The sequence below is a fragment of the Crocuta crocuta genome, unplaced genomic scaffold (assembly GCF_008692635.1).
Source record: "Crocuta crocuta isolate KB4526 unplaced genomic scaffold, BGI_CrCroc_1.0 scaffold84, whole genome shotgun sequence".
Taxonomy (NCBI): Eukaryota; Metazoa; Chordata; class Mammalia; order Carnivora; family Hyaenidae; genus Crocuta; species Crocuta crocuta.
Window position 1 is genome coordinate 2,308,165 of NW_027530213.1, and position 26,142 is coordinate 2,334,306.

Consider the following 26,142-nt stretch of genomic DNA (forward strand, 5'->3'; position numbering starts at 1 on the left):
TTTTTTTTTAATTAGATCATTTCTATATTTGTCTGCATTTTCAAAATTCAGCACAATGAAACTTACAGATAGACTCTTGAGGAAATAGGTCAAATAGTCATATCTGGTTTTCTGTTTGTAAGTATCCAAGCAAAGAAATTAGTCTCTAATAAAACAATATTTTTATTAATTAAAGAATAAAGGACGGGCGCCTGGGTGGCTCAGTTGGTTACACATCCAACTTCGGATCAGGTCATGATCTCTCGGTCCGTGAGTTTGAACCCCGCGTCGAGCTCTGTGCTGAAGCCTCAGAGCCTGGAGCCTGCTTCGAATTCTGTGTCTCCCTCTCTCTCCCTGCCCCTCCCCCGTTCATGCTCTGTCTCTCAAAAATCAGTGAAAACATTTAAAACATTTTTAAAAAGGAATAAAGGAGATATGTGTATATATACGCACATAGGAGTTAATACATAAATTTTAGAGTGAGAAAGCAAAAGGAAATGTTGTAAATTACCAGCAGTTGGAGTAACTGGCTGAAAGATACTAGGAGTCCTTTATATTAACTTATTTCTATACGTTGGAAACTCCCCCTCCCCATAAAGAATGAAAAGATTTCATTGCTTGATCTGAACTAAGCAGTAACCAAGGAGTAAAGAGCAGAGGCTTGATGAAGCATTAGGTGCCCTGGGTCTCTGGGGACGACAAGAAAGACCAGGGTGAGGTAGAACCAGGCAGAAGTTTCCCCCAAGGCTCTTTTGTGAGCACAGTGTTCATCCTGTTTAATGCTGCTCTTTGGGAAATAAATACTGGAGCATTGCTCAGGGGGGCACCGCGGGTAACAGTCACAATCGATGCTTCTCAGGAGAGCCAAAGCAAGGGATCCCCCTGGAGCGGAGAGCATTCTTCTCCGCACTCCTGAATCCTTGTGGACGCTGCCCAGAGAAAACAACTCGGCACTTTGAAACTTTGGGGGAAACAAAATCTTAATCGGCCTGCCATCTCCTTCATTGTTCAGAGATGAAAAGAGGGGAAATCAACACCCCCTCAAAGTGTGGCCGTTGAGAACATGTAGGTTCTGATTTTTACCCAGAATAGGATTTCTTTTATTTTCCCTTTTCCCTTTGTTTTCTTCCTTTGTTTCTTTCCCCGACCCCCCTTCCTCCTCCTTCTATCCTAACGCAAAGGGGTGAGTCAGGGGACAATAAAAGATAAAGGGACCCAGGCTAGTTTCTAGAACTCCGACATGTGCAGGCCTGAAGTCCGAGTGAAGGTCTAGAACCAAGAGCCGCTGAATGACTCAGGATTCAGTGTCTTGTGTTCTGAGGGTCCCCTTGGTGGAGACCACATTTCTTTACTGGTCCAACTTTCGTGTAGCTAGATTCAAAGCAAAATGTCGTTTCTTCCAGAGAACAAGTAATTTCCTGAAAATGAGCAATTAAAGGCCTGAAGTCCTCTAAGGAATGTTCAGGCTTACATTAGCTGTACTTCCTTTGAGTGGAAAACAGACGTGTGGCCCTGAACTTACAGCTTGGGTTTTAAAGCCACTTAAAGAGGTCTTCACCTATTTTCTCTGCATAGTCAAGAGCTCTCTGAGGGTCTGTGGCCCACGGTGTTGACTTTTGTCAGAGGGGGACGGGCTGCTCACAGTATAAACCATTTGTAGTCGTTTCAGTTATTTGGACTTTAAATACATCTTTAAAGACCAGGATTTGATGGTCTTGATTAGTTTTCTCTGTGTCTTGCTTCACCGTACTAATTCTAGAGGCTTTGCGTGTTTTTGACGGGTTTACTGTGGAGCCAATAAAAAATCACACGTGTTTGGAAAGAGAAAATGAAACTCTTCTGGAATACGCACTTGAGATGTTGAATCCGTGAAGGTCGTGAAACATCAGGAGGCAAATACGGTAACGTGAAATAAGTTCTACCTGCAAAGTTTCCGTGTTGGAGAAAGGGACAGGGAGCGTGTGGGGCAGGGCGGCCCGGGTCCTGTGTCTCAGGCGTGTGCGGCAGGGCCAGGGAGGCGGGGGCCCAGGAGGCCTGGCACCCAGCTTCAGGGGGCCCCGCATGCCCCGTGCCCAAGGGCTCACAGCACGTGCGAAGCCACGCGGAGTCCCGTCACATCTGCATCCTGCCTGTGCGCGGCGTGCCATACGCCGCACACCAAGTCACACCTGCTGTGGTGGTCTCTGTCCCGGCAATTGATGCCTTTTTTTTTTTTTAATTAAAAAAAAAATCTCTTGGCTGCATATCATCAAGAAAAACAACATTGTTTTCAGGGTGCCTTATCTCTCCACTCCCAAATATCCTGTTTCTCCGGGCCCGGCGGCCAGGGCCAATAGAAACGTCTTCCTGCCATTGGCTGACTTCATTTCCCAGACTTAGCACGATCTCATCCGCTCTAAACAACCTCATCAAAACTACTTTCTGGTCAGAGAGAAGCAATAATTATTATTAACATTTATTAACGATCAATAAACTTGATTGCATTATGGCCAGCACTATTAAGGTAAGGAGAGGGTTCCTTTTCGTTTGACAAAATCTTGTGCTCGTTACTCTTTTCTTTGGTTTCCTTTATCAAGGCAGATAAGTCCGGATTGGGCAACACCCCCCAGAGCCACAATAGAGGACAACAAGATTTCCTCTGCACTGCCTAGTAAATTTCCTTTTTCCTACTCCAACCATCCGCAAGGCTTAAAAACTTCAAACTCGGAAAAAAATTGGGGTTTCTAAATTCACTGTTGAGGGCCGTGGATGACTTTCGCGAAGGCTTTTCGGAGCGCGTCTGAATTTTCGTGTTCTTTAACTATCCCTAGCGGTGCGTGGATGTGTATCTGCTGGAAGGCGATGGACTCGGAGAGGTTGGAGGGAAGGGTCAGAGAAAAAAGATGGGCTTGTAAATGGACTTCTGGATGCTCTGAAAGACTCCTTGAGCATTGGGGTTGCTAGCCAGCCCCCGTGGCGAGGAAGAGGTGCCGGGCGAGTGGTGGTTGGTCATGAGACACGAAAATGTTGACTTGCTCTTTGGATCCTTCGTGCTGAGAACGGAGCGTTCTCATAACTCAAACGGTGGTAATCGGTTTGTTCAGTTATATATTTACCTTTAATAAAAATACTCCTCTACGCGCTGTGAGTAAACGTTCTTGACCGTCACAGTTGGTCTGTGGGAATGGGAGAGCGGCAGCCTATCGGTTGATTCTCTTTGCTCTGGGGTACGTGGTCTGCTGTGTTTTTCGTGCCAATGTCTCCAGTAGATCGTGTATAGAAATTAATGGGGAGGTGAATCCATTCAGACGGGAATCTAAACGCGGCCTAATTACTTTCAGTGAAGCCAGTTTAGTGGCGAGTGTTGGGCAGTAGAATGGGGGCTATGAAGTGGTGATCTGTTGAAATATTTTCAAGGCCCTCCCGCCTTGGTGACATTGGTAAAAATGAGAAAACTCAGCAGCAAACACCTACCGAAGGGAAGGAAAGCAAAGCTTTATTTGTTGTGTGTCTTTAGTTTTGCTGCCTGTAGGTGGGAAGTGTTCAGCTGTGTTTTCATCAAGGGTTTTGGTTAATGTGAAAGCTCACGACTACGGAAGTTTGCCCAGAATTGAGCCAAGGCATTTTCAGAAATCTTCCTTGGTTCAGTATCTGAAATGTTTGCATTAGAGGTTATGATTAATACTCACCCTAGGTAGTGTGTCTCAGAAGTTTTGTTCAGTTTTCACTCTTCAAAGGATGTTTGCTGTTTCCAGGAATTCTCAATAATGTATGTTAAAAAAAAAAATCACATATCAAAGACTAACCTTACAGAGGTTTTCCTTTCTCTGGCTTCAAGGATCCAAGTCTGCTGACACTATCATAGAAAAGAATTTTAAAATTGAAGGTTTGATGTGCCCCTTTCAACTATTTGAGCAGAAATTATTTGATTGCATAATCCAAAATGCTACCCTTTTCATTTGTATTTTCTCTCTTAATTATGTCCATATTTCATAACAATTTAAATCAAATACTCTGTAAATTTTGAAGAGCTTGATCCAATTATATGTGTTCCCAAAAAAATCAGTGTATGGAAGGACATTGAAATAACAGACCATCCTTTAGACTGTGGGGTATGTTTTGCAAAACACAGATGTGTTATACTGTTTAATTTAAAGTATACTCGTCTGAGGATATGAAGGTATTTTGAAACTTGGATGTTTCATGACTTCTAGAATAAATTTTGGGTGGCAGTTTATACTTGTCTGGATACTCTTGCTCGCTTTCACGTTTGACGGCACTGCCTTGTTTGTATCTTGTGTATTATCTCAGGTGAGCTTTAAAATGACCTCAAGGGGATTCTTTTTAATCCTCTGTCCAAATAAAATAGCCCCTCTTTATAGGGAACTTCCTTTAAGACTAGTTCTGTTGGGCTTCCTGGGCAAAGTAATGCGACGATTTTACAGACTTGTTTATAGAGTGGAAAAAGGCGGCCTGACTCTGTTGACGGCAGTTTTAATTATGTGAGTGCAAAACCGAAATTAGCGTAAGGAAAATTACGGCTGTCCGTTGGAATTAGGAAACAGCCTGTCATACAGCAATTTCTGGTCTCAAACGCACTGTTTTTTGTTGTTGTCGTTTCAGTAAATAAATCAGTCGATTAAGCATCAGATGCACTGAATTTGGTACTCCCCGTTGGAGTGAGCTTTGTTTGTTTGTTTGTTTGTTTATTTGGTGTTAATATGTATAAGACCTTGCGAGGCAGTATGAAAAGCTAAATGTATTTCTCCCGGCTTTGTGATTCTCGCTATATTTTCCCCTGGTGTTTGCAACTGGGAACAAAAAGTTTGCATTGGAAGAAGTAAAGGAATTTTTGGAGCTTACCTGAGAGTTCCTGTTTGTCTCTAAGTGTCCATGGATTTTAAGATCAGATTCTAAGAGGTCTCATAAAAACATGTAAGCATCAAAGATGATGTCCCCACAGATAATTCATGGTTCAGTTTCAGTTTTCCCATCTGCTTTTTACTTTTTGCACCATATGACAGTGCTAGCAGCAAGGCGTTAACAGCCTGTTTCCCCAGGTCCCCACGGAACAGCGCGGTGTTGCTTCAAGACTCCAAGGAGCCGGTTGTTAAACCTCAGACCTGGGTTGTGCTTTGGTTAGGATTTTTAATCCAACCTCCCAAAGACTTCCCTGGTCCTTACAGTGTGCCCTGGGTCACTTGCGAGTCTAATGAAAGCCCGCAGCCCCTTCTAGGATAAATGCTTCTAAATGCCTCGAAAGGGACACTTAGGATGACAACAGAAGCTAATTCTATCCAAGTACAATTCAACTCTTGGACTCCTGGGGAGGCCACAAACCCCATGTTGCAATCCCTGATCCTAGAGTTCCAAGATCCTCAGTGATCACAGTGGGAACGTGGGGATTTTCCATTATCACGGAGGTCTGACACTTGAGGGTCAAGGAGAGAGCAGGGCCGATGCAAAGCATCTTAGAAACAGACAGGATGTGGAAAGTTACAAGGCTTGATGAGGGAGATGCATCACTGTTTCAATTAGTTGTTTAAAGAAGTTACTTTGATTTAACAGAGGTTGGAGGGTTAGATGATGATTGAAACATGGTGTTAATTTAAAAACATCCTGCTTATTTTATATGTTTCATGCTCTGCACATAGCAGGCACTCTGAATATTTGCCGTCATGCGTGAAGGAAACGTTAGTAAAAAGCTCGGGGTTATAGGAGGAAGGTTCATCTCCTAGGGTTTGGTTGCATATGATTAATGAGTTGAATGGCTCTAGGTATGTGAGTTTTCATTGGCCCATTGGCTTGTGCAGAATGAGACTTGGTTCATCCCTTATTACTTGGGTGGTGGGAGGGATTCAGGCCGTGAAAGGAATGTAAAATGTAAAATGCTGCTGTCCCGCTATGTAAATGTCATGTCCCCGGAGCAGGGGCCCTGATCATCTGTCCTTGCCTAAAAGTGCAAGTACAGGCTACTGCCTTAAAGGGACTTGCCATTTGCATTTGTGAGCAGCTCTCTCATGCAGTCCGCCCCCCAGCCCCGGATGGAGCACCAGTCTCCCTAACAATCCGAGTCTGAGCCCACACCTGTGTCCACTCAGCACCCTGGATCAGTAACAATGGAAAGGAGAACAGGGAACAATGAAATTTTTGGATTCTTTCCCATTAAATATGCTGACCGAGGACCACAGTGCTCTCAGAGAATATTCTGGAAGCCAGAATCATTTCTTAATTATCGACATTTTCTTTCAAATGATTATTTCATTATTATTATTATTTTGCAAAATAGGCCTTTATTTTTTTAAAACATCCAGCAAAGACACACATATGTACACTTGTTTAGAGCTCTTGAAAAAGCACACATAAAAACAAAATAAATTAAACCACCATTGCTGATGCCTTCAGGAGATCTTACTTCTGTGTTTAGAACTTAGGATAAGATTCCCTCTGTAGAGGTGTTGACCCAAGGCAGAAAATTCCACCTTGGCATCCCAGTAACTTGGCAGATGCGTTGATTTAGTGGCTGATGCAGACTCACCCAACCAGCAGGTGTGGGAAAGCCAGGACTGTGCAAGTTTCTCTGCCGTCTAAGATCTTCCGACAAGAGTGTCTAACAGAGACAGTCTTCAGGTCCTTCTAGTATTTTCTAGACAGCACTCTTGGCTTTGGCAGATCTTCCCTTTAGGGCCAGGGAACACCTCAAACCACAGGACCCACCTGCTCCTTCTGTCCCAACAGGATGGAGGATAGCTGTTCTTGGCCCTGGGCTCTGTCACTTGGCCCCTGAGAGTTCATTCCTTGTATCAGGTTGGCTACAGACACACCTGAATTTGGATCCTGACGAGTCATGTGACCTTCAGAAGGAACTTAAGCTGTCAGGTCTCAGTTTCCCCACCTGCGAAATGGGATTATAATGGCTACCCTGTCTTGTGCTGGTATGAATATAGAGCCTCTAGTATGTGCTCAATAAAAGGCAGGTGCCATCAGACGATCCAAATGGATCTAACCTAGGGTCTTTCTGGCCCTGCTTTGAATTCTCTCTCTCTTTCCCTTTATCCTGCTTCAGTTTTGAAGCCCAGAGCTGCACCATCCCTGTTCCAATGCTTTCAGAAAGAACAGGATTGATTCTACTCATCAGTCCTGAGGTCGTCCACGTAGGGCAGGTGGTGCCTGGGTCTGGGAGTCAGGGAGCCAGGAGAGGGCAGGAGGAGGAGGGCTTGGAGGGCTAGGGTCCAGCAGGGAAGGTACCAAACACACAGGCTGGGGGGGGGATGCAGCAGGAGGTCACTCTAGGTGCGGCTGCTCGGAGGGTTGGTTTGGTTCTGCTCTGAGGGTGGAGGCCGTTTGCTGCTTCGCTGAAGGACAGCAAAGGCCTGGCCACATCTCGCCCCTGCTTCAGGCAAGGAGGGGACTATTGCCGCACCTTCCCTCTTCTGTTCTCTCGTTAATTTTGAAAACTTCATCTTGTCGTCTCGCACAAATTTTAGTAATAAAACCTACTCACTGTAGAGAAAATGAAAAAAAAAAAAAAGCGTTACGAAGTCAATAGAAGTTGCTCTTGATCCTGATCCTGATCTCAACCAGCCAGAGAAAATTGCCAACATTTGGTGGCTCTTCTTACCCTGTGTTCTTCTCTGTCCTGTTCTGATTTCCCCCCATGTCACTAAACATTCTCAAGAAGCAGAAGTTTTAGGCTTAATCAGATGTCATCTAAAATAAGTGTTACAATTGATATAGCCAATAGCCTGTTACGGAAAAGAACATTGCTTTCCATTTTTCACTACGTGCTTTGCAATATGTTCTCTCTCTCTCTTAAATTCACGTTATTGGTATTGGCGTGAATAAAGGAACTGTTTATTCACAAAAGAAACTGTTATAAAAGGAACTATTAGGGCAAGGAGCGTACATATTTTTAAAGTCTCTGCCAAGTTAAAATATTTGTCAGTTGGAGCGCCTGGGTGGCTCAGTCGTTGAGCACCCAACTTCGGCTCAGGTCATGATCTCACAGCTCATGGGCTCGAGCCCCGTGTCAGGCTCTGTGCTGACAGCTCAGAGCCTGGAGCCTGCTTGGGATTCTGTGTCTCCCTCTCTCTGACCTTCTCTTGCTCTTACTCTGTCTCTGTCTGTCTGTCTGTCTCTCTCTCAAAAATAAACACTTAAAAATAAGATGTTTGTCAGTTATAAAAAACTTGCCCCTTTACTCTTCAGAAGGATTATACCACTTCCCACCTCTAGACATAGATGAGGCCAGTTTGAAGCACTCAGTACAATTCTGTCTATTTTAGTCTTCGAATCTTTGCTATTCTGACAGGCAACACTAGAATCTCATTGTTATTTGTGTGTCCTTAATTATAATATTTCATATTTCATTCTTTTTCTTTTTCTTTTTTTTTTTTTGCCATGAACCCATTTCAAGTAGTGGCCACTATGACCTCTGGATCTGTTTCTTATTCATGCCTTCATCCTGTTTGATCAAACTTATTTCCCACACATTCTGCTTATTGAGCTTGGCTGGGGCATGTTTTCTAAAGTTTAAGATCATTCCTCATTCTGTCCTTTCCTTTCCACTTCATTGTCTCCTGTCAGCATGTTCTCCCCACTCTGTGGGCGCAAACACTCTGTGACCACGTCACGTGTGCAGCCACGTAAGCCTCACAACTCCTTCTTAGTGACCATCTGTCCATCTCTTTTGTGTCCTTGACAGAGACTGGTGGAGTGTAGGCGTTCGATAAATATCTGTCCATTTATTTTTCATGAAAATCCTTTGAGGTCAGAAGGAGAAAATTAAGGCGTCAGAGTAATGAATCATTATTGTAGATTTTAAACAGCAGTCATAGCTCTTTAGTGGTATTTCTCTAGTTGAGGAAAACTTAGGTAACTGGAATTAAATCGATGTTTAAAAGAGCAGAGGGACACGTTTTTGAAGAGGTAGCTGTTATGTCTTGAGTTCATAATCTGAATTAACATCATCCTTGTAACTGCCTAAGGGCTGGGCTCTCTGCTGGGTGCTCACATTATCTTGTGTGATACTCATTCCACTTGGTTTTTGTCCACACGAGGATAAAGGATTTGAGAGGCCAAGAAACTTGCTCAAGTAACACACATCCATTTGTCTCCCCTCAATTTATCATCGTATGCTCTCTCCCTCTTCTTTGCCCAAGCCTGAGATACTAAATGACTATTCAGAAAAATGATGTATCAAATGACCTAGTGATACATTAAATAACGGAATAATGAAATTTGTTATATATAACCGCCTAATTTCGTTACTCCTCTTGTGTGAAAAACCCCATTGGCAGCAATTATTCTACCCTTGGTGACTAATCAAGGTAATATGCCAGAAAGTTCGAGAGCTTAAACTCCAGCACCCATCTGTGTGTGCTTGGTGACAAGAATTCTTTCCATATTTGGCAATATCCAAGGGGCAGCAGCAGTTACAGATTCCAGATCAGCTGCTGATTTAAGTTTCCTCATCCCAAGTATCAACTTCCTTGCTCTCGCCTTGGCATTGCTAATCAACTTGCAGCTCCGTTTTCCATCAGGCCCTTACAAGTCTTTCAGCGGGGGTGCTCATGGGATTAAACTCTGGGAAGAACGGTAATCGCTGTTGTGCACAGATAAGTACGGAGGCGTGGAGCAAAGCTTGGCCAAGGCCAAGCAAAATTACTTATTTTTAAAACCACATCAGGGGCACCTGGGTGGCTCAGTCGGTTAAGCGTCCGACTTCGGCTCAGGTCATGATCTCACAGTTCGTGGGTTCGAGCCCCGCGTCAGGCTCTGTGCTGACTGCTAGCTCAGAGCCTGAAGCTGCTTCAGATTCTGTGACTCCCTCTCTCTCTGACACCTCTCCTGCTCATGCTGTCTCTCTCTCTCAGAAATAAATAAAACATTACAATTTTTAAAAAAATTAAAAAGAAACACATCATAATTCATTCATAACACAAATGTCAGGGCTGTTACTTCCAATGCTTTTGTTCAAGACAATGTGTGTCAAATTCTGGACAAAATAGTAAAGAACATTTATAACTTATCCTGCATACAACCCGCACTCTTGAATTTAACAGGGTTGCCTTTAAATCATTCCACCTTGATGATTGATCAAGTCTCTTCCCTTTATGCAATCACAGAACAGCAAATTGATATATTTTTTCGTGTATTGACACAGAGCCTGTACGGAAGACAGAAATCCCCTGATCCTCATATCCACATTCCCCAAGGCCATTAATTCAGATCGTCAGCCGGTGGCAAGTTTATTGTCCTCTGCGTCCCACTGGGTCTTACTGAATTTCATGTTTTCAACTGACCCGTCTGCATGTGATACTCACCTTTGAGGAAGAGGAAATGGTTGAAACAACACTTTGGGGTTTGTCAACACAATTAGTTTGTGTCTCAATTTGAGGTAGATTTCCCAAGACGTTGCTCCAAGTTAAAAAAAAAAAAAAGTGTGCATGGTTTAATATTGCGAAGTGTTTCTGGGATCTGCATTGTATGTGTGTGTTACTTGATGTTCCAAAGGTGGACCGAAGCCTGAAGGTTAGAGCAAGCACAGCCTACGTTTATCTTGGCCCCGGGGAGGCACTGATACACTCTGGGTCTTCACAGCATCCTTAAAATAGCCTCTGTGGGGAAAGCATGGGTCTTATCGCGCTTGCAGGGGAAGGGAGGAGGCAGAGGAAAGGGTTGGCCTGGAACATGGCGGCTCGTGTCTTAGTTGATGCCATGGGAACCAGCAGGTGAATTCACCTCTGCTGTTCTTACCGCCACCTCCTTGGGAAACTGGGAATAGCCTTCCCAGCCCTTCACCCTGGACAAGTACTCACCTCACTTACGAAATCTGGGTTTTCCCATCTGTGGAGGGGGTCTAACTAGAGTTCCTACCTCCTGAGGTTCTGCTGAGTTTGACTGAAAGCAATTGAGTGCCTACAGAGTACTTCATAAATGTTAGCTAATTTTACTATTCACTCGAGTCACATAAATTTTTCTTCTACGACCAAAGTCAGGAAATCCACAAAAGCTTTTTATTTTTTCTCTTTTCAGTTATAACAACAGTTTGTGAATTCGGTTGTGTTTTTTTTTTCCCCCTCAAGTAGCCAATTTTCCTCCAACGTGTTCTTCTTCCTCTGTGATGAAGTAAAAACCCTTACAGGCAGTGACTTCTCCATTAATCTTAGCACTTTATCTGCACTGGAGGTCATTTCCAGATTTACTGGGGGAGGGGGTGCTTGCAGCTGAGTTTGTGCATGGCCCTTCCTTGAGAAGACGTTCGGGGCCCTGTCGCTCCCTGGTTCTCTCTATTCTTCTCACCTTCACCTTCCTTCCCTCCTCCTTCTCCCTCTTTGCACTAGCTAGCCACCCACCAGGAAGGTTCAAACACAGGACAGACGGGGCGCCTGGGTGGCCCAGTTGGTTGGGCATCTGACTTCGGCTCAGGTCATCATCTCGCGGCTCGTGGGTTTGGGCCCCGCATCGGGCTCTGTGCTGACAGCTCAGAACCTGGAGCCTGTTTCAGATTCTGTCTCCCTCTCTCTCTGACCCTCCCCTGCTCACGCTGTCTCTCTCTCTCTCAAAAATAAATAAAACATTAAAAAAAAATTCAAACACAGGACAGACAACAGCAATGAGGAGGAGGACCCTTTGGACCCTCGCGAACACTCAGAGGTTCCTCTGGAATCTGCTTCCTTCCACATTCTCGACAGCCTGCATCCTCCTGGGGGTCAGGGATGGGGCCTTCCATCTGGGATAAAGCCATACAGGGGAGACCGGCCAGGTCAATGTCACCCAAACCAGTCTCCATACGTCTGCTTTACTTCCCCTTATGGGAACTCTTTGAGTTAGAAGTGTGTTTATGGCCACATGTAAAAGAAGAATATCGTCCAAGGTCAAACACGCGTGACGCTGTGAATTCTCTGACTTGAGCATTATCCACCCGCCAATTTGAGTTAACGTGGTTTGTCTTGGTGACTTTACCTTTGGAGCCAGAAACCACGAACTCTGTTAAGCCCGCATTAAGCTAAATAAGATTTGTTTTGCCACAGAACCATCCGGGGGAAGAGAGCCCATGGTTTGTCACTTGGGCACCCCGACGGAGCACCTCCTGTCCTACTTAAAAAGCTCTTCCCACGGACCCACTTCTCTTGGAAACACAATCCCACTGCAAACGGCTTTGATATGAAGCCGGTTATGAAAAAGTGTGCCTATATGTTTTTTAAGCCCAGTCCTTCGGAGGTGGAAAACATCTTTTTTTAGATCCCATGTTTACTGCTTTGGTAAACAGTAAAATGCTGCAGCAGCAATTACCTTGAGGATAAAGGGTTTGTAGACAGATACTTCCTGCATTCACTTCCTACACAGATAGCCAGCCTGGCCAGAGGCGCACCGATGGCAGGAAGGCTCCCAGGGGAGGCTTCCCCAGTGCCTGTGTGCAGTTCGTTACCCACTCTCTCCCCTCCAGGGGGAATAAACCTGTTGCTACAGACTTTCTGGCAGAATTCTCAGGCTTGAAGCAGTTGAAAATCCAGTGGTTCCAAAGGACTGGTTTGAGTGCTTCGTTCTCATTCTCGCTCTCGTCTGCGTGTTTTTGCGGGTGGAGATGAGTGTCACCAGGTAAACATGTCTGTGAGTAAGACATGCATCGTGTGGGCACCTCTGTCTCCTGTGAGTCACGGTGACCCATGCGTGAGGCTGCCTTTGTAGTTGGTGGAAAACGAGCCTCTCTGAGATTCCATTGAAGGTTCCCCCCCCCCACCGTGGTTATTTAGAGTAAAGGTCATTGTGGATTTTGCTTTCTTCAGGCGAGCAGAAAGTGCCAGATTTGGGTACAAAAATCTCAGTGCACAAGTTGTTCCCTGGGCTGATTTTACACCGGTTGTTAAGTCCCAGTGAATGCATTGTTTAGGTCCTTTGAACCAAAGTACATAAAACCACAACACACACACACACTGAACAATAGGGAATCATCAATTATCCATCTCCAGGATGCGCCCTTACTGACTGGCCCCTTTGCAGGGGAAAATAATATACCAAGTCAACACACAGTAACACTTAACAATAAACCAAACAAAATAAATAGCACCTGAAAGCCACTCAACTGAAGCACAGGCACAGCTCCAAAGAGTGATGTTTACATGCTCCAAACACGGAAACCTTCGCCTCCCATCTCCTACGGGTCCCAAAAACAATCAGAGAGCCCAGCTGCCCTTAGTCGTCAGGTCACATCATAGGGTGTAAAGTTCCTCCTTTGATGATCCAAAAGTGTCTGGGAACTTCACTTTGCAATGACAAGAGCACAGTGTCTGGGGGGCTCCTCCCCACCTCCCCCAGGACCTACTCCATGGCTGTCGACGACCACCAGGTGGGGAAGCAGGCAAGACTTGACCCTGAGAAGCTGCCAGTATACCTGGTGAGCTATACTCCCGTCTCAGGAAGATGCTCAGACATGAATATACTCTCATGATTTTATTGGCAGTCACTGGGTATGCAGATTTAAGGTTGAGCTGACATGAAATTGCCCCAAGAGATGGTTTCTTTGCAAGACTCATTTGTTTATATCCTGTCGCTCATCCTGTTGGAAGACAACGTACAATCTTAGGGCACCTTCTGTTTGAGTTGAGGGCTGCTTTCCTCTTCTGCACCTGTGTTGTGCAGCCCCGTTACCTTCTAGTAAAGCTCCCCAAGGCGCCCCCCAACACGCCCCCTTCCAGATGCCGCCTTCTGCCACCCTGCTTCTTTCTGAGATGATCTCTTGAGTCTGTATGGGTCCCAGCGGCACCGAAGTCACGGTTGTGTGATGCTGGTGCAGGGCTGTTCAGCACATAGACTGGACGTGGATGCCAGATGCAGTGGCTTCCCAACCGCCGTCCTCCCTGGGAATCACCACCGCGTGCCCGAGGGCTGTGTTTTGTCTCGTTGTTTGCTTTGCTTTAGCCCAAAGTGGACACAGGTTCAATATATCCACTGAATAACGTACCGTTCCAACAACAATAGCAACAACAACAACAATAAAACTTTTGTTCTTTCCCCTCATTTTAAAAACAGTCGTTGGAGGATTTAGAAAATAAACATTTAGGAAAGGAAATTAAAGTAATTGATATTGCACCATGAAGGGCCTGTGAAGATGGTGCATTTCGGGTTTTTTGGTCTTTTTTTTTTTCCCCAGGCCCATGAATATATTCCTTAAATAAGCATAATAACATTTGAGAAATTAACTTTATTTTTAGGAGTCCTTTTCTGCTCACTTCCTTTTTTTCCAGAATGGAGAAGAAAAGAGGAGTAAGGGCTGAACTCTTCATGGTCCCCTTTAGAGATTAAGGGTTATATTCCAACCTGAGGACCCTGTTTTTTATCATGGGTAAGAATCAGACTGGCTTGGGCAGGTCCTTGCTGCACCTTCCACTGCCAAGTGACTTCTACCCCCTGTGCCCCACCTGCTCCTCTGTAGAACAGATGAATGATTATAGTGTCTGCATCTTGGCAGTTTATGTGTTGAATAGTCACGTGCATCTGTGTGCAAACAGTGTTCACTGTTATGAGCTCTTTGGTTACCCACCCTCTCATCTCGTTCCTAGTATTTCATTTACTCTCCTATTGTATTTGTTTTTTCTGAAGTAATAGATTCTTGTTTATTTCAGTGTTCAACTTTTGGAAGGAATCCTCCAATACGCTTTGGATATTTATCCTAAAAGATCTTGATCTCTTTCATCTAAAGATGAAATGAATATTATTCACTTCTTTCTCATGCTATTTCTTTGAGTATATTAGACACACTATAATAGAGTTACCACCAGGGTTTCATTAGATGGTTCAAGCAACATGGTACTTCAGCTTTTTAGCAGCTGAACTGAGCTGCATTCTCATGAACCAGAACACCAGTAATTTTAAGGATCCAAAGAAAAACCAAGATGGAGGATGATAAGGTTCTCCTTCCTGTCACCTCCCTACCCTTTTCTATGAATGAATGAATGAGAATGAATGAATGAATGAATTCCTGCAATGAGGAGTGATAGCTGGTCTCTGGAGGGGCCCTAAACTGGAAGAAGTCAAGTGCTAGTTTGACTCAGCTACTATAACCAGTATATACTGTATAGGAAGAGAGGAGGCAACAATTGAATTATCATATTGCCAGTTAATGCCCATGATTAAAGATCTATGGAACTTCCTTGAAGACCAGAGACTCTCAAAACACTGCTTGTTGAAGTTCAGTATTCTATGCATTACTATATGGATGTCATCATGTCATCTCTTACTTGTGATGACCATGCCTAGTAAGAGGCAGGCCTCTATTATTATTAATTCAATAAATGATTGACAGCCCTCCTGGATGATAAAGTCATGAATGAGTGCATTAAGTAGTGAGGTGGTACTTGCTGACACATCCTAGAGAATTCATTCATTTAATTCAATGAGCAGTTATTGACTTCTAATTATATGCAAAACGTCATGTTAGTTGCCCCTGGAGGTTACGAGGGAAGTTGTACTTCTTGATCAGAACACAGAATTATTACTATGTCTTGGGACCAATGTCTTGAATGCCCCTGAATGTCACATTTCAATGCCTAATGTTAGACAGAGCACGTGTACCCTAACGAACCTGCCCATGTATGGGAAGGTGAGATGAACGTGGGGCTCTGTCCAGAATCTAACTGTGATTGGAACATTGGTGAGCTTGTGCCCGGTAAGTGTGTGTTAGTGCTGGGCCATGGTGGGGGACGCATTCTGCCTGAAAACTAGAGGCAGAAATATGGTTCTCGGAGCCTACACTCTGTGATATGACACTTGTCCGGATGAGACAAAACCAAGCAGTCCTATCGCTTTCACTAAGGGCAATACTTTTCAGTATTTTGCATCCAAGGTTTGCACCCAGTCGTGGCTGTGTTCAGCTGTTACAATCCCTGATGCAAACAGACTTTCTGGGCACAAAGAACTGAAGAGTTTTGTTTAATGATTTACGATGGGCACTACTTGTTTCCCTTGTTTTGTTAGTGCAGCATTCCTTTGAAATTTCAGAGAAGCTGCAACTTAATCTCTTAAAACACATGCTGGGACCCCATGTACTCGTCCTCACTGAGGGCTTCCATATTCACTGGGCAGTCAGACAGCTCTTATTCCACTGTAATTATTGCATATGACATCTGCAATAGGTATGATGTGGTAGAACATTTTCAGAAATACCTAAGTCCTTTGTATTCAATTGCAAGACAATCTGTTTTTTTTTTTTTAATGTTTATTTATTTTTGAGAGAGAGACAGAGTCGGGGAGGGACAGAGAAGAGAGGGAGGCACAGAATCCGAAGCAGGCTCCAGGTTCCACACTGTCAGCACAGAGGCCGACATGGGGCTCGAACCCACAAACTGCAGGATCATGACCTGAGCTGCAGGTCATGCCTGAGCCACCCAGGCACCCCAGACAATCTGCTTTCTAATAATGATTAACCTTAATAGCCATTAACAACCAACATATCTAAGCCAGAAAATAAAAGTGGATTCCTTACTGGAATTTTGGGTTTAGCACACTTATGATTTAACGTGCTGAGCCTTACTGGTTAAGGCATTATACATAAGCCAAAGAAAATGTGATCTTTCAGAAAACCCAAGGTACTCTTGTTTTCTGCGAGCTGGATTTGATGATTTACAAATTGATGATGATTTACAAATTTGGCTCATTGTTCTTTCTCTTGTACCTCACACAGTGCTTGGTACATGAAATGCTGCTTCATAGATGTTGGCCAAATGAATGAACACACAAACACATGACCAAATGTGTATTGAAATTCTTCCCTGAGTGGGGTGCATCTTTGGAAGTATATATGAATAAAAGAAATCTCAATTGGTCCCTGTCCTAGAAAAAAAAAAAAGCTAGACTCTAATTGTTAAGGAGTCAAAGGAAAAGGAGAAAAACACTTTTATTTGGGAGTCCAAAAGTTAGATGAAACATTGGTCATCTTAGGGGTCCAGTGTTTCTCAATCCTGTTGGGTTTTGGGTCTGTATACTCTTAATTGTTCCTAAAATAATGAAAAGGAATTCTTAAGAAAATGAAGATTTTGTTGGGGAGAGAGAATATACATGAAGCAATCATAATTGGACTACTTTGCCTGCAAATGTTGGTTGGAAAAAAGACTAACGAAATTAAATTTTAATTTCCGTTGGCTGTTTTTTTAACTTCTAACATTATTTGCGAACAAATAAAATTTTGAGAGAGTTAAAGACACTTGTGGAGATACCTCCTTGCATGATGATGACTTTCATTAGAATGTGAACCAGACATTTGTTTCCCCAGTGGTATAAGCAGAAAGACTCCCAAGCAAGATCAGAGCATTGTCAGACAAAGGAGTTGGAATGGAAAGTTTGGCAAAGTTAGCATTACTCTGGAAACTTCAGGCTATCTGGTTGTCGTAACCAGGGATTTAACCTAATTCTTGGCATACACTCAAGCACTTTTGGAAATTGCGCTAACTAGAAGGCAGATAGTAGGCCATAGAATGCCCGTAAATGGCAAACATTTTGTTAAAAAACAGCATCCACAGGTAGTGTATTCATTTCCTAGGTCTGCTAAAACAAAAAACCACAAAGTGGGTACCTTCAAACAACAGAAATTCATTCTCTTGCCATGTGGGAGGCCAGATGTCCAAAACCAAGATGGAGGCAGGGTCAGCTCCTTCTGGAGGCTCTGAGCTTCAGATTGTTGCCTACATTCCTTGGATTGTAGCCTCATCACCTGAACTCCGCCTCTGTCCTCACATCCCCCTCTCTGGTCCCTTATAGAGGTGCTCTTGTTGGATTGAGGGTCTGCCCTGACCTAGTATGATTTTACCCCAATCCTTGCCTTAATTACATCTGCAGAGGCCCTAGTTCCAAATAAGCTCACATCCTGAGGTTTCCTGGTAGACGTGGGTGGGGACCACCATCAGGCAGGAAGGAGACAGGCAGGTCTAAAGTCAGCAACTTCTCTTGGGCTTTGGAAGAGCAGGGAAGCCACTCCTCGATAACCCCCACAACTGAGCGCTGATGCTGGACTCGTGCATCACGCTCGTGTGTAAGTACTGCCTGGGAACGTGTGAATGCAGTTAGCTTTGTCGAAAAGCATGTGCATGTATGGTTCCGTGGCGTGAATGGCAACCATCACACCATCAAATCCAGCGTGATGATCAAACTAACAAATCACTGTAAGGCAGGCGTTCGCCCTGCGCTGTTTCGGTTTCACAAGATACTGGGTGTGATGCTGTGGTTTTCCCTTATCTCGGAGTGTTACTTGGTGGATGTCAAGAGCGCACCAAGGTCGGGGCAGCCACATTACTTCTCAGCGTCACGTGGGGAATTGACCACACAGGCAGCCAATCACGCTTCCCGTCAGCCCAGCCTACACTCATAGATGAGTGTGCTGTTTGCATCGTATAAAAAAAAAAAATTGACTCCTGTGGCTTTTTTCACAAAAGTCCCCAAGTCGAACCTCCATGGCCCTAAGACTGAACTCATAAACTGGCATCATGTCGGCCACAAGGATTTCATTTCTGTGTCCTGGCTTTGTATCTGCTGGGCCACGGACAGAGGACTTGGGCCCAGAAGCATGAACTGATGGTGTCATGACTTCCGAGGTGGACCAGACGCTAAACAAAGAATTGCCCTTCATCTTAGCACTGGTGCCGAAGGCTGCGCAAGGTTTTCTTGGCAAAGGCATGCAAATTTAAACGCTGAGCCAGTTAGGATCTCTCATTGTGTTGTCGGCCTGTGCCCTAGTCCACTTCGAGTGCACACGGTGGTCCCCCTGGGATGAAAAGCTGGCCAGCCCGTCTCTGCCTCGCCTCCGGCTCAGAAGGCTCCCAGTGTGACTGGGAGAATTGGACTCACAGAATCCTCGGTGTGTGTCTCACGTAGCTGCAAGCACAGAGGTGGGGTAAAGCCCTGTGAGGCAGGGGTCAGTCCCACTGGGTGTCCTTCACGACTCCTCCCAAGCAGTGGCAGGAAAAGGCACGTGGAGCATGTGGCTGTGGGCCATGAAGACAGGATGCTGTGGCCAGGAGAGAACGTCCCCGTTGCAGTGATATTGCCCGTACGTCGCTTGCCTTCTACCATGTCACTCTCTCATTCTGTTACTGGAGGCCGGCGTGACACACACCCACCGTGGACACGCAGCCGTGTGCAAATAACCGTGAGGCCTCGAATACCACCACTTACCCGTTGGGAAAAGAAACTGGGTCCGAGGATAAGATGAGATCTAACGTTAGCCTGGAGTATTCCGAGAGTGGCCTTTGGCCTCCGTGCAGATGGGATTGAGACCCTGGGAGAGAGAAATTTGTTTAGAGCACGCCAAGTGAATGTTCCCACTTTTTCCCTTTGATTATTTATTTGTTTTAAGTATTTATTTTAGAGAGAGAGAGAGAGTGCGAGCAGGCAGGGGAGGGGCAGAGACTGGGAGGCAGAGAGCCCGATGTGGGGCTCGGACTCATGAACTTCGAGATCATGAGCCGACGTCTGACGCTTCACCGACTGAGCCACCCAGGTGCCCTCTCACTTTTGTTATTATTATTTTTTCATTCTTTTAGGATCGGAGGTAAGGACCACTGGCAGCCACGCTAGTTATGGAGAGTATCTACCCTTCATATTACTTTGTACGTGTACTTACATATTCTTGCTCAAATGCTATGTGGGGTGTATTATGTACCCACTTTGGTTTTTACGGGGGCCTTATCCTTTATTTATTATTCATAGCATGTCCATAAACCCAGCCTAGCAGCTCAGCATAAAAGAATGCTCAAGAAAGCTATTGGCTGGGTGGTAAGCGAAGTCACCTCAGAGATTCCTCTTCAGTGTTGTGAAAGTTCTTTTCACCGGGCGTGTTTTCCGTGGCCCACCGGGTTGGCCCAGTCGGTTACAGCACATGCCGATCAAGGCAAGGTCACAGGCTTGAGCTCCATGAAACCTAATAACTTCTCAGAGATTAAAAAAAAAAAAAAAATCTCTCTTCTGAGACCACAAGATGCATTCACCTCCGCAGATGCTTGGAAGCGAGGAACTGAGGGCAGTGGGAGCTCCTATTGGACAAAAGAAAAAGAAACTGCCCAAGTCCTGTTACTGTTAGCAGACAGCGTGAAAGTAACTCAGTGCAACTCCCTAAAGCTAGTGATTTTATTTAAAACTGCCCGGAGCGACTTTTCCTGCCAAGGACCCCCGCTGGGCTGGCCCAGGTTACCTGAGTTGCCAGAAGANTTTGTCATCAGAACACATCTGCAGAAAGAAGCCGTTTACATGGAATTCAAATCTGGTTGTTTAGTCTACAAGGAGGAGGGGAGGATTCTGTCTCTTTAATGTTTATAACGGTTGGACAGAGCTTGTCGGGTGAAGGTTAATTGCTCTCCGGTTTAAGCAGTTGTGTGCCCAGATGGGTTATCAGAGCTGAACACTCGTTACAAGATTAATCTCATTTCCGACAAGACTTCCCTTTCCTTCAACTGATTTTCGCCCAGCCATTGGAGCTGTCATCAGCCGTTAAAAGAAGGGCGGATTGCTCTGGAATATGAATGCAGTATGCAGCGAAACAATGCAGAGGGCTGTCCTATCTCAGGGAACATCTTTGGGAGAACACATTTCAGGGGTGTTACGAAGGCTCCGGCTCATAAACAGTAGGGACAATCGGGCCACTTACAGCAGCACTGCTGTGAAAAGGCCAGAGTCAGAAGCGGCCGCCTCCTTCTGGCCAGGACCCTTAATCTGCAGAGTAGTGACTCCTTAGGCTTTGCTCCCCGTCAGAGATTCTTTTTTAAAACTGTACTGTGATCAGATCGCCGTTCTTCTGGCCCCCACCCACGCAGTGGGGAGTTCTGTTCGCTGCGTCCACACTGAAACTTTGTGTTAGCGGGCACCCACGGTGAAGCCCCTTTCCTTTAATCCCGATGCCCATTTCAGACTTCCGTTTTGTTTTAGAGATCGCATCGACCCACGTTTGGCTCGAGACAGTAGGCAGATTTTTCTCCATTTGATGACGGGCAGCTTCATTTCTTTGGTTTGTCTAGAGAAATTCTTCCAGGCACTGGCAGGTGAATGGTACTGTTGTAGCCCTCTGGGATTTGGCACGTGGGAATCAACTCCATTCATTCATTCATTCATTCATCCATTCATTCATTAATGATGTGTGGGACTCCCATGGGGACCATCAGCGCAGGGGGGATGTGAGACGGGACAGATGGGCCCATGCAGGGCTCTCCATCCCGTGGAGATGGGGGCGTGGCAGACTGGTAGGACATCATAGAAGGGTGATGATAGAACACGTCAGGAGGTAAGAGGTGTGGCGGACACACAGCAACACGCGGGGTGGCGGAGGTCCTACGGCTCCAGTGCAGATGAGGTGACTGGGGAGGGCTGTCAGGCAAAGGCAGAAAGGAAATGTGAGACCTAGGGTTGCATATCCGGTGGAAGAGTGCGGTGCACTGAGGGGAGCAGCGAGGGCAAAGGCCCTGAGGCAGCGACAGGCTTGGGAGTCTGAGAACCGTGACCGTGTTTGTGTGGCTGGTGGATGTCGAGGCCTCTTGCGACCTCTTTTCTCAGAGGCAGCAGAGAGAAGAACCCCCTCCCTGAAAGAGGGCTCTCTCAGTGCTGGTTGGTTAGGTGTGAAAACACTGGAGAATGGCTTGGCTGTGGGGTACCAGTAGAAGGGGTCCCCTTTTCAAGGTCCCAGAGTTAAAGGCATGGAGAGGAATGTATATTAGCTAGGTTGCCTCCCCTTCTTCAATCCCATGTCCTAGACATTGCCTCTTTTTAGGGGCTGGGCTAGTTTCGAGGACGCTCCGATTTCCTATATTTCCAAATGCTTTTGTCACTGTTTCAGTCCCAGGCCATTTGGTGCAGTGCACTCAGCAGTTAGATCTTCCCCCCCTTTGGAATCAGGCAGCTCGGTTAGAGTGCTGGGGCTTCCTAGCAATATGCCCGAAGCAACTTAGTCAGTTTGCAGAGGCTCAGTTTCCCCACCTTTACAGTGGGTGCAGCAATAGCTCCTTCTTGGCAGAGAAGAAGTTTCTATGCATGAGTTCACACAAGCAAGTAGGGAGCCTTCCCTGTGTGGTCATGTTGTGATTAAGCCTAAACACATTTTTGTTGGTTAGAGACATCTTTATTTATTTTTTAAAGTTTATTTTGAGAGAGTGAGTGGAGTGGTACAGAGAGAGAATCCCAAGCAGGCTCCACACTGTCAGCACAGAGCCTGATGTGGGGCTCGATCCCGTGAACCGTGAGATCGTTACCTGAGCTGAAATCAAGAGTTGGACGCTCAACTGACTGAGCCACTCGGGTGCCCCAAGTTAGACTCTGTACCACATTTTCTCCACATAAAAGTGATGGAGCTAAGTTTTCTATTTCACTTTCTGCCTTCCCTTCCCTGCCCTGCCCTTCCCTTCCCTGCCCTTCCCTGCCCTGCCCTGCCCTGCCCCCACAGGTGAGGCTACCCCATGTCCCCATGTGTGTTATTAAACTACCATTGACCATGTTCTCTGTGCTGTGCCTTTCACCCCCATGACTTCCCCATAACTGGAAGTCTGTGCCTCCCACCCTGCTTCACCCACTTTGCGCATCACGCCACCCCTGCCCCTCTCACTCTATTTCTTTGTTTGGAAAAGAAGGGTCAGTCACCACCTTTGACACAGGCAGGACTCACTTGGTTTTTCTGTGGCCCTTGTAAGAGCAGGGGTTTTCTCTGTCCTCCGAGCCATCACGCCGCTTGATGACATCTTTAAACCTGCAAGACGCGCATGGTTTTCAGGGTGAAAAGCTGAGGAGGAGGAGGAGGAGGAGGAGGAGGGAGGCCAGATGAGAGCTGGAATTGTTGGTGCAGAATCCGTCCCGGGCCTCCGACTGATCGTGTTGCCTGGGGACCCAGCGGGAAGAGAAGAAGGCGCTCAGCCCGCGTGCAGACTCCGTGATGTCTGAGCACCTGGCAAGATGGCGCCCGGTGGGTTCTGTCCACACATGCTTTCCCGTTTCTGGGCTTTCCCTTGAGATAGTCACCATTTCCCAGAGACACCCTTCTAAGGAATACATAATCATGAATGCTTTGAGGACGCTGGGGTTGGGAGAAGTGACAGGAAATTCTCAGGCGTGACCATTTTTGTCAGTGGATGCCAGCAGCAACAATGGGGCTTGCCTCTCACAGTGACTGCGTTGGTGACTCACACATTGGTGAGAAATGCGCTCCCACGTGTCCCTGCTTATGGGAAGGAAACACTCCTTAAATACAGATTTACTCATGAGTAGACTTCTAGCCCTTCTTCCGTAGCCTAACCCCACTCTGGTGCCATCCGAGAAAAAGCCATTTGGCTCATTTTCCCAGCTTCCTTCTTTGATGTTGCTTTTCTCTCTGTCTCATCTGTTTTTAAAATGCATCCCTGCTCAGTTCCCAACTCACCCACCGAACACAGGCAGGACTCGAGCGACCTTTCAAGATAGCATCTATTCTGTACAATCCAACACAACTTCTTTTCACAAAATGGCAGCATCCCCAAACTCCGTCTTCCCCACAACCTCCTACCTAGACTGTTTCCTCTGCGCCTGCAGAGTGAAGGATATTTCCTCCTGGGTATTTGTAAATGCTTCTTAATTTCTGACCCTCCTAGATTTGAGTCAGTTTCCCATACGTCAAGGCAGGATTAAAGTTGAATCATTCCTGTTTCACCACTCGCCGGTATCTAAAATAAATATGTTATCTTATTTAAAGTATTTTTCAAAAGGAAAAAAGACACAGAGCCATGTTATATAGAGAATTGAATGTAGATCATGTTAATATAAAGTAGAAAGGGCTCCACACCCCAAAGAACAATGGAAAGCTGCACAAGACAAATGAAAGGGTTTATGCTTGAAGATAAACGATTTCATTGGGCTCTCGTTTGCCTGGACTGAGTGTGGTTGACAGCAAGATGGGGCTGGAGGGACTGGAAAATGGGATTTAGGAAACTGCTCTCGGTGGCTCAGTTGAGTGTCCATATAGTGCCTGCGTTGTGTCCTAACCTATGGAATCTGGGTCACAAGTGTACATTTGAGAAGCAATTGGCACGTCCCTACTGAAGGCCAGCAGCCTGGCCTGCACCACAGGGAGAGGATTCAGCTTCCTGGGGGTTTCAGGCTTCCGGTTCAAAAAGGTCTCCCAAAGTGGCTGCAGTTAAAGCTTCCGGGTCAGGACCTCAGTCCTTCCCACTAAGACATTCCAGGCACCACTCTCCTGCCCCTTCACAGAGAGCAAGATGGCCGCACTCCTGGCCACACTCCCGCTTCTGGAGCCTTGTGGTGTGGACAGCTGCAGATCCGGCCAGCTCATGCTCTTGATTCATGGGCATGTTACCTCCCTTCTGTGGCTCGATCTCCAGGCGTGATGCCACCTTTGCAAAACCCAAGCGTGGTGTGCCGCTCACTTGCACAAAAACCTTTTCCAGCTCCACATCACGTGTAACAGTGCACACGTGGGGCCATTGGAGTCCTCAGCCTAGGGACACGCTGTGACCCACCACCTGCAACCCTCCACTGCACTGGGACTCTTACTGCTCTGCTCGTGTGTGCCCACAAAACTCTTCTCCTTCCCTAAGGCTCAGTGGCAATGTCACTTCTCTGTGATGCTGCTTGCTTTATACACTCGACTCTGGGCCACAGATATGCTTGGAGGAGGGGTTTCCATGACTGTAGGATGGTTTTCATGCTACCATTACAGAAAAGTGGGCGTGCAGAGATAGGAATTCTAGCCCTGGGCACTCTCCCCTCTGGCTACAGCCGAGCACTGTTCATCATGGAGTAGAAGATGGGAGGTACATTGGTTTTGCCACTCTGGGCTTTTGGAAATGGCACACAAGGTAGGTTTCAGTGGGACCTGTCCAGCCATTTTTATGAGCAGAGGCCACCACTGTCCAAGGGCACTTGTGTCAATCCCCTTTGGGGATCCATCCAGAGGCTGAGACTCCCTCATTCTCAGGAGGCACGTCCTGCAATCTCTCCCCATGTTCATGTGCTACGATGAGCCTGCTCTCTCTCATTCTGTGCAGAACACACAGAAAACATGGATGTGACTCCATATAGATGACCAGTTCTTGAATACATTTAGAGAGGGAAGAAAGACCATCCAAAATGGCGCATAATCCTCCCTGTTATTTCTACTTTGACAACTTTTTTTTAAGAAAATAACTTTATATTTACAGAAGAGTCGTCAAGGCTGTGCAGGGAGTTCCGACGTCCCTGTACCTAATTTTCCCCTTGTGTGAATGTCTTTCACAACCAGGGTACCTATGTCAAAGCTGACAAGTTGACATCAGTACAGTTGCTGTCCACAAGCCAGTGGCCAAGTCTAATCAGTGCTTTTTTTTTTTGTACACAAAACTTTATTGGAATACAGCCACACCCATTGACTTACATGTTATCTTTGACCGCTTTTGTACTATAGTTTCAAAGGATTCCACACAGCCAACAGAGCCAAAGATATTTACCACTCATTCTTTATAGAAAGCAATGCTGCCTTCTCCTTTTAAATAAACCACACACTTTATCCAGATTTCTCCAGAGTTCCACTGACCTCGTTTTTCTGAAACAGGGTACCCACCTTGCATGAGTTTCCTCTGCTCTGAGACAGTTTCATGTTCTTCCTTGTCTTTCACCACCTTGATGGTTGTGAAGGGCACCACGCAGGCATTGTGTAGACCACGCCTCATTTGGGGTTTGTCACAGGTCGGCAGAGGTTGTAGGTACTTAGGAAAAAAACACCTCAGGGGTGAAGTGTCCATCTCCTTGGATCAGATCAGGTTGTACGTGATGACGATGTGCCCTCTTGCTCATGATGCTGAACTGACTCATTGGCCACAGTGGTGTTTGCCGATTTTCTCCACCAGAAAGTTCTTGCTTTTCCTCTACCCATATCTTGTTCCTTTTCACTTCAGTTAACTGAATTTGGTTACTAAGTGCAACCCACACTCACGGGAGAAGGGGGAGTGGAATTGAGCTCCATTTCCCAGAAGGGGAAGTGTCAAGATTTGTGGACATACATTAATATAACAACAGTAATCCATAAATATTTTGAAGGCGATACTTTGAGGGTGTTCAAATACGCTGTTTCTCCTTAAAACACTATCCGCTAATTTTAGCACCTGTCAGCACATCTTGCCCACAGCAGGTTGGACTATGGGCTTCTGTTAGATATATGGTGATTTTCTATTTCGCTCTTTCCTTCTACAT

General features: G+C 45.8%; 1 protein-coding gene across 1 annotated transcript in view; it reads left to right on the top strand.

The window, feature by feature from the left end:
• The first annotated feature begins 2,363 nt into the window (after positions 1 to 2,363).
• ERG (ETS transcription factor ERG) overlaps positions 2,364 to 26,142 on the top strand; it is a 110,767-nt gene continuing 86,988 nt past the window's right edge. The window contains exon 1 of the mRNA XM_077765441.1: positions 2,364 to 2,482. Coding sequence (XP_077621567.1) covers positions 2,465 to 2,482 — 18 coding nt within the window. The 5' untranslated portion in view covers positions 2,364 to 2,464. The remainder of the gene's footprint in view (positions 2,483 to 26,142) is intronic.